The sequence below is a fragment of the Podarcis raffonei genome, chromosome 1 (assembly GCF_027172205.1).
Source record: "Podarcis raffonei isolate rPodRaf1 chromosome 1, rPodRaf1.pri, whole genome shotgun sequence".
Lineage (NCBI taxonomy): Eukaryota > Metazoa > Chordata > Lepidosauria > Squamata > Lacertidae > Podarcis > Podarcis raffonei.
This window is the reverse complement of record NC_070602.1, coordinates 61,499,112-61,517,052: the sequence shown is the minus strand read 5'-3', so window position 1 is coordinate 61,517,052 and position 17,941 is coordinate 61,499,112. Positions and strand designations below refer to the sequence as shown.

Here is a 17,941-nt window from a genome sequence, read left to right as displayed (position 1 = left end):
GGATCGGTCCACCTGACTATATTTTGAAGGGGGGGGGGGGAATGAGCGAATTCCTATGCCCCACAAAACCCCCAGAGATGCATTTTAAATAAAAGGACACATTCCACTCATGTAAAAACACACTGATTCCCGGACCATCTGTGGGCCGGATTGAGAAGGCGATCTGGCCCCCGGGTCTTAGGTTGCCTACCCCTGAACTAGAGCATGCACCACTCTGGCAAGACAGTCTGTGGGCAGGTAGGGTCTCAGCCTGTGTACCAGATGGAGCTGATAGACTGCTGCCCTGGACACAGATTAGCCAATCGCAGTTTGGAAATCTGACCGTACCATCAGGCTGAATGAAGCAGATGCTTCGAGTAGAAGATACCAGGGAGCTGCAAAGGACAGAAATGTGGTCTGCCCAGGACACATACACACCCTCTCCAAGCTAATTTGCTGTTCCTTGCACTATGTTGAAAGAAGATTCAGCTACCAGTCTGGATGGTTTTTGTATGTGTCATGGTGAAGGGGCTGCATCTTATTTTTTCTCTCAGACATTAAACAGTATTGGACTAATATGAACCTAACAGTCCTTCTCTGCTGTCTCCCCTAAAGACAACAAGAGGTTTACAGCACACTTGCCTCTAAACTTACAGATGTTACTTAGCTGTTATCATGGCTGATACTTGTCTTTCCGTCTATATGAACTTGTCTAAATTTCAGTCATGCATTAAAAATATCAACCCTTGTGCTAGCAGTTTCACAAATTCAGATTGACTGTGTAATAGCTCATTATTACACGAATGACATAATGTTTGAACTCACTTTAAAATGAGTTTTGAGGGTGCCGCAATGCATTTTTATCAGAGTCAAAGAATCTGAACAAGGATTTGGGCATTCCCTGCATTTTGTAGCATTCCCCCCAAATCATAAGTCATCAAAGTAGTTATTAAGTCTTCAAGCTCAGTCCATCCCTGATGTAGCTATATTGATTTTTGTGGTTTTGCAATCAATCGAAGTAATACCTGGAATGGATATGAACCATTATGTTTATCAGGAATCCAATGAATTGACTGATGACTAGGAGTGCTATACTGGAAAAATGATCATGTGTGGCTGTAGTTCATTACAGTAGCTCACAAAGGAACATTTATCTGAAAAGTCCGAGGTGTTACAAGGTTCAAATATAGGACCAGTCCCTTCCTCTTCCTTTCACTGTTGTCTATGGTCCACAAAGCAGAGGAAAAAACAACACCATTTCAGATGTACATTTTACAAGAAACCAGAAAATATTCCAAGACAATAGAAAAGCAAATGAGAAATGAATTATGTGTCAAGAGGGAAGCTTGATCTTTCAAATTCAAACAGGCAAAATTAAAGAATAGCAATGTTTATAATACACAGATGGCACAACAACAGTAGCTGCGCTCTGAAGCGAACATGATTGAGGGCTGGATGCATACATGCATTTGTTTCTGTTACACATGTTGGCATGTAATGGCACATCACAACAATTTTTTGCAACAAATACGTATGTGATTGTACCAGGAGACATTTGCTTTTTAATGGTATTTGGTTCTCATCAGATTCGGTAAAATGGAATTTGAGAGGGGGGTAGAGAAAACGCAATACTGCTTTTTCATCTAATGAGCAATTGCAAACTTTGCTTATTAAAAAAGTTTTTGACATGATAGAAGATAGTAGGATAATTTGCTGAATTGTAGAAAGTTGTGGAGCTTACAGGAAGAGAACAGCAACCCTCTGAAAGCACCCTCTGATGAGTCTTGTCACTGTTCTTGATTTTATTTATTTATCATTGCCTTTATATCCAGCCTTTCCCCCAAGGAGTACAGGGTGGCATGTGTGGCTTTCCCCATTTTATGCTTGGAACAAGTGTGTGAGGTAGGTTAGGCTGAGAGAAGGCAACTGCCCCAAGGTCACCACGGGAGTCACTGCTGAATGGGAATTTGAACTCTTAATTGCTATCCCAAACAGGCTCTCCTAAATGTGCACTCAAAGCATCATTCCTCAAGCTGATGCCCACCAGAGGTTATGTACTGTATCTCCTATCAGTAACAACAAGCAAGGCTGCATTTGCTGGAGTTGATAGGTACACTGTTGTTGCTGCTGCTGTTGTCACTATATTTTATTACCTGCCCTTCACTCTAAGGTCCCAGGGGAGGTAACAACAATGAAAACTCAAGTTTAATATGAAAACACAATATTACAATATATCAGAACTATTTAAAACAACTTCGTACAAAACATAATGAGAGCATCAGGCTGGGGGAAGCTATTATAAAATAAAGGAAGTGGTACTGATTAAATTTGTCTGTAAAAAAATGAACATTTACTAAAACCTCCAGTCCATTATTTTGGAAAATGGTTTATAAATACGTACAAGAAAAAAAATGTCAGGGGGGAAACCTGGAAAGTAAAGCTGATTATATAACTTTGAAGATGAATGCTTCAGAAATGGTGCCATCAACTAGTATCTTTTTCATGTGAAGAAGCAGAGAAAGATCAGAAGTTGAATGGCATCATTGCGATGCTCACATATCTATATATGTGCACATACAGTGGTGCCTCGCAAGACAAAATTAATTCGTTCCACGAGTCTTTTCGTCTTGCGATGTTTTTCGTCTTGCGAAGGACGGTCCGTCGCAACTGCGCCTCTTCAAGCGGCTTTAAGAAAAAAGGGAACAAACTCGCAAGACGTTTTCGTCTTGCAAAGCAAGCCCATAGGGAAAATCGTCGTGCGAAGCAACGCAAAAACCAAAAAACCCTTTCGTCTTGCGCGTTTTTCATCTTGCGAGGCATTCGTCTTGCGAGGTACCACTGTACTTGGCAAAGCTAAATCACAAATTTCAAAATAGCTTTGTTGCCAGATGTTAGTGCCAACAAAATTATGGCACCCTTGCGGCATAAGGAAGCGATGCTTTAGTGCCTTTAGTGTCTACTCTCCCATCCTCTCCATCTTGGGGTCCTTCCTTTATTTCTCTGTCCCTTTCTATAATGATGCGAAGCAAACCAGACACAGCAATTCACATCTTGTAGTATGAGGTGATCCCATAGGATGGGGAAGATTTAAAGTTCAACCTTATGCGTGTCTACTCGGAAGAGCCAATATCTAGTCTTGCCTTTCTTCAGACGTTTTTTATACTTGATCCAGTCACTGCAAGAAGAGATAATTAATGCGCTGATTACTTCTGCCTATTGCCTAAGTAAACACTAGGTAAAGAGGTTGCCTTGGCACAGGGCTAGGAAAGTCAATATTGTAGTTTTATGTTGCAAGTTCAAAGTTTCATTTTAGGATCATATTTTTTGCTTAAACAACAGAGGCTTTACCCAATACCCATATCTGCTTTCTCTGCTGTTCTTAGGAAAAAATGTGAAACATTTTGCCATAAGCATTTCGGGCATTAGAGTAAAAGGGTATGAATGTTTTAAATAAATAAATAAATTTAAAATGAAACCCAGAAATTGTGTCTTCATGACTCGAGAAATCTATATTCATTTCTGTCAAGTCACTAATGTGGCACTTGTTCCTGTGAACTGAATTACAAAGTGCTTTATAATAGCAATTTAAAACGGCTGTGGAATGGTTCTATTGAACTTTGGGCGGGGGGTGCTGCCATAATCCTTTCCCCTGCTATTAAACTAATATGAGACCCAGTTATATTTTCTTTTTTAAATAAACCAAATCTTACCCTATTATTGTACACCCATTTAGTGAGTGTCGGCATTACACACATTATTAGGAGTAAACAACATTTTCTTCAGGTTGTATTACATGCCTGTTGATGACTGCAAGATCAGGTTTCAGTTTACACTGCGCACCATTTTAGACACACACACACACACACACACACACGACACAAACACTATAGAAAAGGTTGCTAGCATAGGAAGAAAGACCCCAATAGGTTTCTGTTATTAATAAAAGCAATGGAAAAGCGCATTGGGTGGAATCCAGTTGGTTAAGCTCCAAGATCAAAATGCGTATGTCAGCAAAATGAAGAGGAAAGCAATTTTTGGTGAATCTTCCTCTGTCTGCAGCCATCACCTCCCCCCAGCCTCCGTTGCAACCATCTGATCCAAAGGGTTGAGGCACCCTCTTGGTCAGATGGAAGGAGGGAAGCTTCAGGGAGGAGCCAAAACTTTGAGGTTTGCTATACACATGTTGCAAGTTATTTCTTTCTTCAAATTTTGATTGGAAAACAATGTATATGCCTGTAAGGTTTTTTATTATTATTATCTTAGAACCTCAAGAAGTTTCATAAAGATGCAGTTGTTGACTTATCTCATTGACTTGAACCAACTCCACTCCTTCAGTAGAAAAAGCTTTTGAATAGCGTGACACCCGTAGCCAGAGTTTGACAAGGTTACCAACCATATTTGCAAATGATGGTGCAAAAAAACAAGCAGCCTGATCCTGCCTTTCTAATGATTTTCCAGCTATTCTGACAAAACTGTTCATTTACTCATTTAACACCAGGAAAGATTAGCTTCTCTAGCAAAGGTTCACCATCTAAATCTTGATCTATTTAGCTGTTTTTTTTTGCTGGAACCTGAATTACAGTTTCCCCCGAGGAAGAACGCGGATGTTCAAAATGTGCCGTAAAATCTGATAAGTAATTTGTTAATAAATCTTCCCATACATATTGTCTTTCTCTTTTCTCCATTCTTCTGCTGAAGAAACAACAGCCAACGGGGGTGGGATGACAGTGTGCAGGCCTGAAAAAACGACAAGCATTTAGGCAGTCTAAGCTTCTGAGGGGGAAAGTTTTCAAAATTGCTAGCTTTGACCCAAATATGGAAAATATTCAGCACAGTCCTAGCATTCTTTAAAATCTATAATAATTTCACAGTAGTGGTAACTTTCTGACATCTTTTAAAATATACACTTCAGGCAAAGAAAGAAAGCTAAAATGCAAATTAACCTTTGAATGTATTTTCACAGTACATTGTGGTAACAATTCTGGTATAATGAAATAAAAATACCAAAAAAAAGCAATTAGAAAAAGAATACCAATGCCTATAAACTGAAAAGTTCGGGGGAACAGACTTCTGACATATGTATATCAACTTTAATTTCTGGTTATAAGCTACCAGTAGTCACAAAATTAAAAGACACCTATTTCTTGGAGAAGAAGAGTTTGGATTTGATATCCCGCCTTTCACTCCCTTTAAGGAGTCTCAAAGCGGCTAACATTCTCCTTTCCCTTCCTCCCCCACAACAAACACTCTGTGAGGTGAGTGGGGCTGAGAGAAGTGTGACTAGCCCAAGGTCACCTAGCAGCTGCATGTGGAGGAGCGGAGACGCGAACCCGGTTCCCCAGATTACGAGTCCACCGCTCTTAACCACTACACCACACTGGCTCTCCAGTGTGAAGAGAAAGGCGATGACAAACCTAGACAGCATCTTAAAAAGCAGAGACATCACCTTGCTAACAAAGGTCTGTATAGTTAAAGCCATGGTTTTCCCAGTATGGGATGTATGGAAGTGAGAGCTGGACCATAAAGAAGGCTGATCACCGAAGAATTGATGCTTTTGAATTATGGTGCTGGAGGAGACTCTTGAGAGTCCCATGGACTGCAAGAAGATCAAACCTCTCCATTCTGAAGGAAATCAGCCCTGAGTGCTCACTGGAAGGACAGATCGTGAAGCTGAGGCTCCAATACTTTGGCCACCTCATGAGAAGAGAAAACTCCCTGGAAAAGACCCTGATGTTGGGAAAGATTGAGGGAACAAGGAGAAGGGGACGACAGAGGATGAGATGGTTGGACAGTGTTCTCTAAGATACAAACATGAGTTTGACCAAACTGTGGGGTCATGAAGAGTCGGACATGACTAAATGACTAAACAACAACAACAAGAAGAAGAAGCAGCTACCAGAATACTGGAATAGAAGCAGTATCTGTCTGGCCTTGTTAAACTTTTAATACTTGCAAACATTCTTTTTCAACAATGCACATAGTGTAGAGTGTATTGTTAGAGCAGAGGGTCAGAAATCTGCATTGGAGGTCTGGAAGTTTTCAGGGTGCTTAATGCTCAGAAGTAGCTAATTGGGTAAAGGCAGACCTGCTACACAAACTTCCCAGCAGGTGGCTCAGCACCATGCACAAGCAATGGCAGAAGTGCCGGGTTGGGTCTGCTGCCATGTTTGCACCACACAGACCTCCTGCTGTCTAACCCCTCTCTCTCCTGGTAAGCAACAAGGTTCCTGCAGGAAGGCTAGAGTAGTGGCTCTGTACCACCCAGCAAACTGCTTTTGTTAATGCTGTACTCTCCACTTAGCCAGTATATTAACTTGTGATCCTAAGAATTATTTGCTGAGAAGGATACTTCAAAAGCTACGTCAATACAGCTTCACTAAAAAATATTTCATGGTTGTAGGGCTATTGGAAAAGTCCACAGCCATACCAGCAAAGTTCTTTAAGAAAAGCTACAATCCATAAGACAGTTAAACTATACTACTTGGAATGATTTGACCCACTGGACTGCCAGCTAGAAAATAAATTGCTTAGAGTGATTAAGATGCGATTCCTACTGGCTAACTACAAAATCACAGCCTACTGTTCTATGAGCTCAAATAATTCATGTGCCTGCAAATGTTAGAGCTGAAGTAAAGTGTTAAAAAGAGGGCACTGCTACGCGTACCCCAATTTTCCTAGCTGGTGAAAAGTTTCAGGGCTTTCAAAGGTTTCCTGGGTTTGGTTGCTTTTGGAATGAGGTCACTGGAGATGTGATCTCATTTTATATATATATATTTGCATTTATTGAACAACAGAGCAAAACTGAGGAAAGTTAGCACGAGCCACAGATAAGCTAGCTCACAATTGGGATGCGCTTTAGGCTCACTTAGTTGGTAGGAAGTAAAAAATTATATGGCGTGTGCCAGAGTCCCGAAAAATGCCTGGAGAGAGCATTCCACAATGGGGTGCCATCACGGAAAAAGTGCTTTTCCCACCTGCCTCATACCTAGCCTTACCTCAGAAAACAGGAGCATCCAGAGGAGGGCTTCAGATAATGACCATTTGGGCATATTCGCATAGGAGCTGGTAGTCCTTAAGATACCGACTCCCATGATTTCAACAGTGTCGGTCAGGTTGCAACTCAAAGAAACACACAATACATAGACAACTGTATCCCTATTTACAACTATTGAAGCGGTGGCAGTGAAAGGTGAAAAGATACAAAGGAGCATGTATTGGGATGCCGCAGTGCTGCTTTCTTGACCCAGTATGCCTAGAGGCTGGGAAGGAAGAACAATCGCCAATGACTTTCCACCAGATAGATTTCTGACAGCACATCTTACAGAAATGTCTCTTTCTGCGAACATTTACTCTTAGGTATGTTCTGGCTGGGCTGATGGGGTCTCTAGTGCAAAACAATTGGCAGGCACCAGGTTGGCAAAGACTGTTTTAGGCAAGAGAGCTTGAGAGTACACCTTATTTTTTTATTATTTTGACCTAGCTTCCATTTTACTGATAAAGCCCCAGTTGGAGACCTAGATCAGAAGACTCAAATCATGACTCATGATTTGGCCACCAGCAGTTTCAAGGTACTGAAATCCAGAACTTTGATTGTGATTATTCTACTTTGCTCATGGGAAAAATACAATTTAGAAAAGGAAATAAGTTATTCCTGAAAAAATGCATGCAGAATGCATACTTATTTAAAAATATACTCCTCTTCATAAACACACACACACAGAGAGAGAGATAAATGGGGATAACCCCCCCCCAAGGAATAAGAATGGTAAACTTTATCTTAACTGTCTGCATGCTCCCCTCACCCACCAATCAAGTGGACTGTCCACTGATTCTAGTGCTGGTAAATACAAGAAATGAAGATTGTTCTGTGTCCATGACAAGTTGACAGGAAAATACTTCTAAAGAAATCTCAAAGCACTCGTGGCTTTAGCTATGCCTGAGCTAAGCAGTTTCACACAGCAGGATAATAGATTCCCATCTTCACTACAGCAACTGTTCTTGCAAACCTTCTCAGCTTGGGCAATTGCCTGAGCATTAACCATATGTTAGCAAGGAACAATCTTAGATGCTACAAACTCAACGACATTCTTCTAGAATAAATTACAGGAGAAATATCACTGGCTAAATCCTGCAAGAGAAAAACCAACAGAAGGCTGTGTACACCCTATTGCACTCACATCTTTGCAAGGACAAAGTGGCTGCAGAGAAGTCCCTATGGGGCCATACCCATAGTTCTTCAGAGTTACCACATTACCAAAATACCACCCCATATGCTCACTTCCAACAGCCTCCTGAATTATTGTCATTGAATTATGCCAATATTTAACACAAAATAAGAGGGTAACTTCAAAAATATATTCTCCAAAAGTTAGGATTCAAAATCAAAATGTAAAATGTAACATACAAATGCCCCCTGGTGCAGCTTTGTTTCAAATTATATGCACCCTAAAACTAATGCTTTAGAAGGCAACTTCCAATTAGTTCCCGGAGCCAATTTGTCTACTGTCTCCTCCCTCTCACTCCTCTTGTGTAATTATGGGCATTCCCAATAAAGTCTCATCTCTTAACATGCTTCTAGCAGTAATGCAGTATCAATCAACTCTTGTTTCTTTCTGTTAAGCATTCATTAAGAGCCCAAATAAAACCTACGTTATTTTTAAAAAATCACTTTCTCTTGGAGCTGCAAATCTCTGTGGCTTCCAGTGCAGGTTCAAAACCCTAGTGGAAGCTTCACAATAACTTGTTGTTGTTGTTTAGTCGTATAATAATAACAGTTCTAAAAGGAAGTTACTTGTAAATCAGTACTCACTGGTATGTAATCAGTGACTGGTTGGTGATTTGCACACACTGGTATATCTTTTCAATATCACTAGAAAAGAATCAAGCTAACATGCATTTCAGAACTATGTGCAAGTTGAGTTCAAGTCTGAAAGTTACACTAATGGACACTCAAGTATATTTTTCTAGTTTTGTAATCTAAAGCTGCAAGCCTAACCATGTCTACTCAGAAGCAAGTCCCACTGAATTCAGTGGGGCTTACTCCAAGGTAAGTCCAGAGAAGAAGAAAATTGTTTACCATTGATATACTTCATAGGCAAAGAGGTTTACGTGACAACCTTTTTAATGACACCCTTTCAAAGTTTATTGGCCAAGATTCTAGGTTACAGCAGCTGATACTCTGATCTCATTTTCTTTCAGGAAATCTATTCAAATTTTGAAAACATATGGAAATGCAAATATGCCTTTCCTTTTCGTTTCTTTGTAAACAGGAGATAAGTTGGCAGCCATCAACTCAGCTATAAAAGCACTTCAATCAAAAGCCCATTTAAGATGCAAACTTTTATCTCTTGGTGAGTTGCTTTTTCCATCTCAAGCCTCCATTTGAATTTAACTCCTGTGTCATTTGGCAATGCACATACAGTTTAGCCACCAAATCAGCAGCCTGAATTGACAGAGACTTTTATACAACAGGATATTTCCAAGATCTACTCAGTAAGTCAAAACAGAGCCTCAGATAATTAGCAAATTGCAACACAAGGCTTCAAAGAGAATTGCATGGTCCATCAAAGAGCATCTGATGGATTCATTACTGGCTGAGCAGGGCAGAACCTAAAATTACAACTTCTTTAAAAGTGTAGACAGCTGAGTAAGAAGTCCTGGCACATCTCAGCACAAAACTATTTGTGGTCCTGCTGCTTCTCTCTCTACTTCTTTGACCCTTCCTTCTCAGTTACACCTGCAGTTGGCAGGCACTCTTGCTCAGGTGGATTACATCTGAAAACCCAACTGTTTAGTGAGTAATCTTGTTTCAGTGACAGTACACTTAGAGCCCAGAATAGAAAGCTTCTTCAAATCCACTGCTGGAGAAACCTTGCAGGAAAGCAAAACTTAATCATAAAGGGATATGGGCAATTCTCTGAGACATGCCTAGGCGTGGGCACACGGCTTTTTACCTTCTCTTGGGACTTAAAAGTTTACAAGGTACTTAATAGCCAACATAGCAGGAGGTTGTCATTTTCTTGTTTATAAGCACCAGGAAATTGAAAGCCATGCACTGACAGCAAGACGTCGGAAGAGGTCTTTACTCAAACAGATCCTACTCTGCACACAGTATTAACTTTCAATCTGTGTGCAATGTGGCTGTGAGACAGAGTGTCATCCCTTAAGATCTGATTTACTGCACATGCTATGTGTACCGGCTGCAGGACATGCTGCCCCTGACTCAGGAATAAATGTTCTCCATAGATCCCAAACTGTGATGCCCAAAATTGAAAACTCAAAACCTTTTGTTGATTTGAAGCCAATACACTGGGAGATTTCTGTATTTCTGGAACTTTAAAATATTACCCCTGCCATCCCGATACCATTCCAGGCTCATGCCATTCACAAATACATACAGAAAGGCTGAACACGGTTATGTTTCAAATGTAAAACTCCTACTGCAATAAAACTGTTCCAGGCTTTGGCATTCTATTTTCCAGCTCAGATCTCCTAACATCATAAATCCACGTTCTCCATTCCCATTTCTTTAGCTTTATTTCCACTGGAACACATGCAAAATTGCTACAGCTATACTGGACGTCAGGAACAGTTTTGCTTCATCACAAAAGCGTTTGGGTCATTGCAGAGCTCGCAGTTTCCCTGTTACCAGCTAAGGAGATGGATGGACTGGACTAACTAGGAAATGACCCAGAATCAAAGACGTGTGTGTGTGTGTGTGTGTGTGTGTGTGTGTGTGTGTGAGAGAGAGAGAGAGAGAGAGAGAGAGAGAGAGAGAGAGAGAGAGAGAGAGAGAGGAGAAACATGAAACGAAAACCTACCCTGGAATCAGTTCAAGAAAAGGTGCTCCCTGAACTTACAAGCATGAGAGAAGCCGGAATGAAAATCAAGCTTAAAAAAATGCACCTTAACTGTTTCTCAAACACATTCCAAAGTCAGAGATCTGTGCACTCACCTGGTGCTGAGAACCAGAACAGGGAAAAGGGACAGCAAGTAACGAGGCAGGATGAATTTCATATTGTAAGTGTGTCTGTTGCGTTCTCTGGGGCTCGCTGCCGCTCTCCCTCCCTTCTTTATTCCGCCGTCTCTCCCAGAGCTTCTGATTCCCAAAGTCCTTCCTCTGCAAAGAGCCTGCTCCCGCGTGTGACGGTCTGTAGATCTGGAAAAAGCAGACAGACCAACACACTGACTAATGAAGGCTGCTTAGAGTGGGGTTTGAGCTTCAGGAGTGATGTCACAGGCAATGGAGCTGCTGCTGCAAGCCTCCTGCCTGATAGCCTGCGATTATTCAACACAGCGACTCTATTGATGTCCTGAAGGATTTGTTATTACTAGCAGTTTAAGTGGCAACTAGGGAGGGAAGTGAGAGCACCGTGGATGCTACTTAGCTCCCAGGCTAGGAGTGCACATCACTTTTGCCTTAAAAATGATATCTAGGGAAAAGCACACAGACGCAAAATCTGTCTGTTGTTAGAATTAAAGTTGCATCACTCAACAGGATTTGCAATGTAGAACGCAGGTCAGGTTTCTTTAAATTAACAGACAAGTTTCAAATTAACCTCATGCACTGTGCATACGAAGGCTGTACTCTGCTCAGTTAGAAATGGAAGTTATCGCGCCAATTAGAAGCGCAAATCTTGGCGGCATGGGAGTTGGCACCGAAACAAATGAAGTAAAAATGCACCCCAAAAGATATACTGAAATGTTAGTGCCACTCTAAAGACCCTGAGATGCCACAAAGTCCTGAGGCACCTATTTGAGGGACAATTCAAATTTCTGCTTTCTGTGTTTGTGTGCCTTATGCTTTCTCTCTCTATATGTCATTTAATTAAGAAAAAAGCCCAACAGTTGGCATAAATGTCACACACTGTATTAATTTGTGTGTGCATGTTCTGAAAGAGGTTAAATTCTTTACATGATGGTCCTCATCTTTTACTGGCAAACTGTTTTTGACAGAAGTGTAAAAGTCCTGAATGCCCTTCACTCCCAAGACACATAAATAAAACTCCACTCTTTGATAGGCAATAGATTCCCAGATTTTAAGGTATGACAGAAATGCAGAATTTAAAGCATAATGCAGTTACATGAAATGAGAACAGCTTGTTCTGGAAAGTGAAGACGGTTACATGGGTCATAAGAAAGGAGAGTTCGGTTGCCTGAATACATAATTGCTCATGCAGAACGCATCAGAAAGATTTAAAATGGTTTGATACATCATACAGTGGCAATACATTACAGACAAAAGCTTCCCAGATTCAACCTATGCTTCTTTCTTTTCCCCCTCTGGCAGATTAGGAAAGGAAATATTTGGCAACCATCAGCTATAAACATGCTAACTAGAAGCTAATTCAGTTTAAATGGCAAAATGCACACATGGTAATTAATAGTGAACGGGGCATGCATAGTCAAATGGCAAGGTGTCGTTGCAAATAAACATTGTAGAAAAATTCAAACAGAATCAGCATACCCTCCAACATGTTTCCATTGAAAATAGGGAAGTCCCATTCCACAATGATAATTTTACTATTTATATTCCACACATATTACTGGGCAGCTTCCAACATATATTAAAAACATAATAAAACAGTTTAAAAAAGCCATTCCCCAAACAGGATTTCCTTCAGAAGACTTGAAGGTTGAATAACTCCATACCCTCCAACTTTTCTCCAATGAAAATAGGGACATCCTAAGGAAAAGTGGGACATTCCGGGATCAAATCAGTAACCGGGATGGCTTCTCTAAATCAGGGACATCTCTGGAAAATAGGGACACTTGGAAGGTCTGAATCAGCCCCCTGTTTTCATATTTATGATGTGGAAATGGATATATACCCTTCACAGTGAATGGTGCTAATATAAACTATTTTCCTTTTTGTATTTAAATGACTTTGCCCTGGCATAAAGGTAGAGATTCAGGTTCAAGGGACCCATGCCCTTGATGTGCCGTCCCCTGTGTGTGCTCACGGGATCCTAATTGTATGCCTCTGCTATTTGAAAAGCAATGTGCAGGCAACCTCAGTGGATTGGATCCAAAGTTTGCTCACACTGGAGGCAACATCCCTCTTCCCTGGAGCGTAGTTCTGCTCAGATGCTCCTGCCAGCAGAAGGTGGCAGGGATGGAATGGAAGAGAAACTGGCACCAATTTTGTCTCTCTCTCCTGAGCCACATCCTTCACTGTTCCAAAAGGTCCCCCAATGCTCTGAAACAGATTTCAGCAAGATAAAATCAAGGGAAATGACTTCCCCTCCTGCTACCAGAAGGACTCATCCACTGAATCAGATGCCTTCCACTGATGGAAACAGCCCTTCTGTTCTTGGGAAGCAGTTTGGATCCAGCCAAACACATTTAAAATAGCCCACTATACTGAAACAACATGGCTCCATGCATTGCTGCATTATACACTGAGAGGTGTTTTGAAATATACTACATTATTGAAATACTGGTTTGGTACAGAAGGGCCCTCCCTATGTAACATTTGTAAAGCTATAGCAGGGTGGTCCAATACATAGTCTGAGGGCCACATATGGCCCCTGAGGCCTCCTTTTGCAGCCCTCAGCAACATTTGATGCAGAACCCACCCACAACTCTTGTGCTGCCTTCCACAGGGGGAAGGATGCTGGACTTTGGGAAGGAGGTGTGAGGGCTCCGACAGGCTCCTAAAGTCCTCACTTAGCTGGCTTTGTAAAAGCAGTGGATGGGCTGGGAGGGCTGTCAAATTTTGGCCTTGTTTCCCCGCCCATGCAAGAAGGCAGGATGTGACCCATTGGTACTGTGTCGAAGTACTTTTGCAGCCCACTTGGTATGAAAAGTTGGACTGCCCTGTGCTATAGCTACAGGATTTTCCTGCCTACTTCCAACTTAATGTCATCAATCATTTCATCGCTTTTTCAGGTTACTGTAGCTATCAAACGACCTTTTCTTCTGTCTCAAAAAACCTGACATTTGTGAACATTCCAGCATGGTTCCACAATGTTGTTCAGTGTGAAATGTTGGTTTCTGCAATGTCTCACATTATGGATGGTGCTTGGGATTTGTGGTTTGAGTAACATCAGTGGTGTGAATGGCCCACTACAATTTCACATCAAAAACCCTTGGAACAAACAACAGTGTCAGGTTTAGCACTTCTCTCACAAAAGACAAGGACACTGGCAGTTTTACTAGTGGAGGTTTATTTAGCTATTATGGGCTTTCAGCAATTCAGGCTCCCCACAACTCATTCCTCACTGTCTGAGTCAGTTGACTTGACTGGCTTCTGGCCCCTCCCAAGGCCAGATACATGCCAAATCCACCCCTGCTTCCTGCGGGTCTTCCTTTGTTCTAATCACTTGCTCCACCTCCTACTTCTTGGAGACTCAGGTGCAGCCCATTCCTTCTTCTCTGGAGTTTAATCCAACTCCCTCCTATCACCTGCATCCTGCTCCTTCATCTCTGTGCTGCTGCGAAAACTCACAGGCAGCAATCTAGAGCGAGAGGGGCTTATCTCACTTTCCTTGTGTGAAAGAACCAAGTTTCTGTTTTCCTCCCTCTCTGCAGATTCCGCTCTGCCGGCCATGTCTCTGACAAACAGCTAGAGTGCTACAAACTGTATGTGTGGAAGGCTGTGTAGAGATACACTCTGTATGCGACCATGGTGGATTGGCTCCAGAGTTTGCTCTCACCAGAGGTAGCAACCCTTGAGTGTATTGTTCAGAATGTTCCTTCTAGCAAAAGGAAAGGGGGGGGGGAGAGAGAAGAGAGATTTTCACCAATTTCCCCTCCTGCACCAGCTCCCAGCAGAGTTCCCCAATTGGTATACATTTATAAACTAGAATAGGGGCTTAGATCAGAAACCTGAATCAGTCTAGGTTTGGCAAATTTAAGTCTAAACTGAAGCTGAATGCCCAACCTTGGTTCTCCACACACCATCTGATCTTTAAGGCATTTTAAACAGTCACAAATACAACCACATTCTAGTCATAGTTTGAGGATGTGTTCTATTGAGAAATAAGAGTGTGCATATTAATAAAAAAGACCATATTTGATATCTCTCACTTTTTTCACTATTCCATAACTACAGCAGTTAGAATAGCAGCTATTCAGTTCAGCATGATTTTTCACAGTTCCCTATTAATGTGAGAATGTGTTTTTTTATATTTAATTTCTTTATATTGCATGGCAGAGCCAGTCGTGTTACCATAGTGATGTGGTGACCTATTACTGGAAGCCCACCTCTCAGATCCTCACCTTTCAACCTTGCCAGGCACCTCACCTTCAGCCCATTAAACCAACCTTCTGTCATTTACATCCAGAGTGATGTTTACTTATTTATTTTTGAGTGAAGGGAGGAAGTTTTTGCCATTTGGGGGAAAGGTGAGTGGAAGATTAATTTCTGAATTCAATCACTGTTTTGCCTCTCAACAGAAACATTTTCTCAGAGGGGGGAATTAAAACTTAAGAAAGCTTCCTATTCCCTGTGCTGCCGCCACATTTTATAAGGCATCTGGTTAGTCACCACAGCTTAGTGTAATGGGCCTTAACATACCAGGATGTCACACTGAGAAGTGATTCTGAGATCAATGTATCATTGACTACATCTGTCAAAACCTAGTCCCTCAAATAAACCACAATGACAAATTATAGTCAAGCCAACGCAAATGCATAGTTACTTTGGGAGACCTGATCTACTGCTCCAGTTAAATCAGTGTTTCCCAAACTTTGGTTTCCAGCCGTTTTGGACTACAATTCCCATCATTCCTGACTACTGGGTCTTGCTAGCTATGGTTGATGGGAGTTGTAGTCCAAAAACAGCTGGAGACCCAAGTTTAGGAAACACTGACTTAAATGAACTGAGCTTTGCAAATAGGGGGGGGTTGTGGGGAGGTTTATAAAAGATAGTGCTTCCATTTGATGCTTTCCCATTCAATGATGATGTTTCTTCTGTTTTCCAATAGGCACATGGAGACCAGGATGCTGGTTTAGATAGTCCTTTCCCCTGATGCAACATGTCTCTTCTTGAATTCATTGATGCTATAAGCCAGGGATGGGAAAAATCAGGTCTGGGTTCTCAATCTCCCTCCCCCGACCCTTCAAACTTTCCCAATCCCCAGCCACTCTTCCTCTCCCCAACCCATGCCACTCACTGCCCTTGCTTTGCATCCTCAAGTATTTTGCCTGGCTGAGATATATCCTAGACTCTTCCTTGTCTGGATGGAGCTCGAAATAGGTGTGCCTAGAAACTAGCCAACTGTACAAAAGTAATTGCTCCACCCAATCTTTTGCCCCAGGCCCCAACCACCACTGACATGTGGTCCCCAGAAGATGGCCCAGAAAGGAATGAGGTCCTCAGGTTGACCCCTGCTGTAAGCTTTTAAGGCAGGCACTCTTCTACCACTTGACTTTTGCTCATCAATATTAGTAACACTAAACACTATGAACCATTCCCCACAGTTAATGGATATGTGGGCAGAATTCCTTAAGGAAGCCTCCCTCAGCCTGTTGTTGTTGGACTACAAATCCCATCATCCCTGCCCATTGGCCATGCTGGCTAAGGCTGATGGGAGTTGTGATCCAGCAGCACCAGGGGGACCCAAAGCAGAGAAAGGCTGCTTTAAGGTGCTTAGTGCTACAAACACTGGTGGGCACATGGCTAACAGTGTAATGTGTGAATCAACCATCATTGTTTAGGAGCATGGCATGGTTTATTCAGAAATTACTGGAGTAGATTATTTGTGCAGAAGCAGTAGCAAAAGACACACTAGCTGTATATTATGGAGAGGTGACAAGATGCTGGCATTCCTACTTTGCCTGTAAAGTATAAATATAAAGTCATCTGGGATGGAAAATACCAGTTTATCAAGGTGCTCTCACAATCTCAAACACAAGAGGTTGTCCCCCAAAATGGCTCAAAAGAACTACTACATTAAACAGTTTTTAAAAAATAACCCAAAAAACTCCCACTCTCCATATACTAATTAAAAATGTGCAAATGAAGTAATAATTCAAAACAAAGGTAATGCAGCAAAGTCTTGACAGTTGTTAATTATACCTAATATTTGTTAACCAGATCATTAGTTCTAACGATTTGACTGCAAAGTGCTGACTGTTGCAGGGCATAAAACAAAGCTTGCAATCTAATTATTATTTATATTTTTTTGTACACTCCGCGACTTAGGCATTACGTTGAATTGTCCTTACAACTTAGAAATCTAATAAAGCACAAAAAACATCAAAAGAGCAAAAAAGGGAAAAGCAATCAATTAATGAACAACAGGACCACCACCACCACCTGCAACACAAGCAATAAGGAGATTCTTAAAATAGATAAATTTCAATGGGATTGCAGTGAGTTCGTTATCAGAATAAAGCAAGTTAAGAAGTGTTCCGTTACCCAGTTCTCCACAACACATCAGGCTTCTGAGAGACTTCTGTTTTCAATTTTCAGCAACAGTAAGAGCCAGTGCAAGCAGCTTTAGTAGGGAGGAAAATATGCTCATGTTTGGGAAATTAAAATGAGAAGCTTACTCTATAAATGTGTCTCGTTTGTTTGTTTAGGTCCAAGGTTGTTGAAAGCCTTCTTTCGGCATGCTTTACTCAGAAGCATATCTCACTGAACTTCCTGAGTCTTACACCCTAGTAAGTGGAACGAACACAGTGGAATTTAGTTCTGCTACTGTAACTGTCATTGTGTATGTGGGTTCCCGACCTCCCATCCTTTGCATTTTCATCTGTGTGTTTTGTGGTGGAGACCCCTTTCTCTTTGTCTAGGATCCCCATATGATCTGGAGTCCTGATCTTGCAGGGTCCCCACTGCAAATGTTCCTCTCCGGGTATGTTGTGACGGGTGTGTGCCCCTCACACAATGGCAAGTGCGTGGAAGAAAGAATGTTTCTATAGGGCTGTGGAGTTGACTTGGGAACTTACGGTCCTGTATAGATGAAGCCGTATAGACTTTGACAGTAACTGGGTTTTTATGTTGTGGGGGGCA

The 17,941-nt window shown here is 41.6% G+C and overlaps 1 protein-coding gene across 4 annotated transcripts in view; it reads right to left on the bottom strand.

Moving 5' to 3' along the window:
* The window catches only part of LUZP2 (leucine zipper protein 2), a 287,595-nt gene extending 276,244 nt beyond the window's left edge, over window positions 1–11,351 (bottom strand). The window contains exon 1 of one of the 4 annotated variants that reach the window (XM_053389373.1): window positions 10,934–11,351. In XM_053389373.1, the coding sequence (XP_053245348.1) occupies window positions 10,934–10,995 (62 nt within the window). In that variant the 5' untranslated portion in view covers window positions 10,996–11,351. The remainder of the gene's footprint in view (window positions 1–10,933) is intronic. The other 3 variants (XM_053389393.1, XM_053389383.1, XM_053389399.1) reach the window with 3 other exon arrangements.
* Window positions 11,352–17,941: the final 6,590 nt, after the last annotated feature.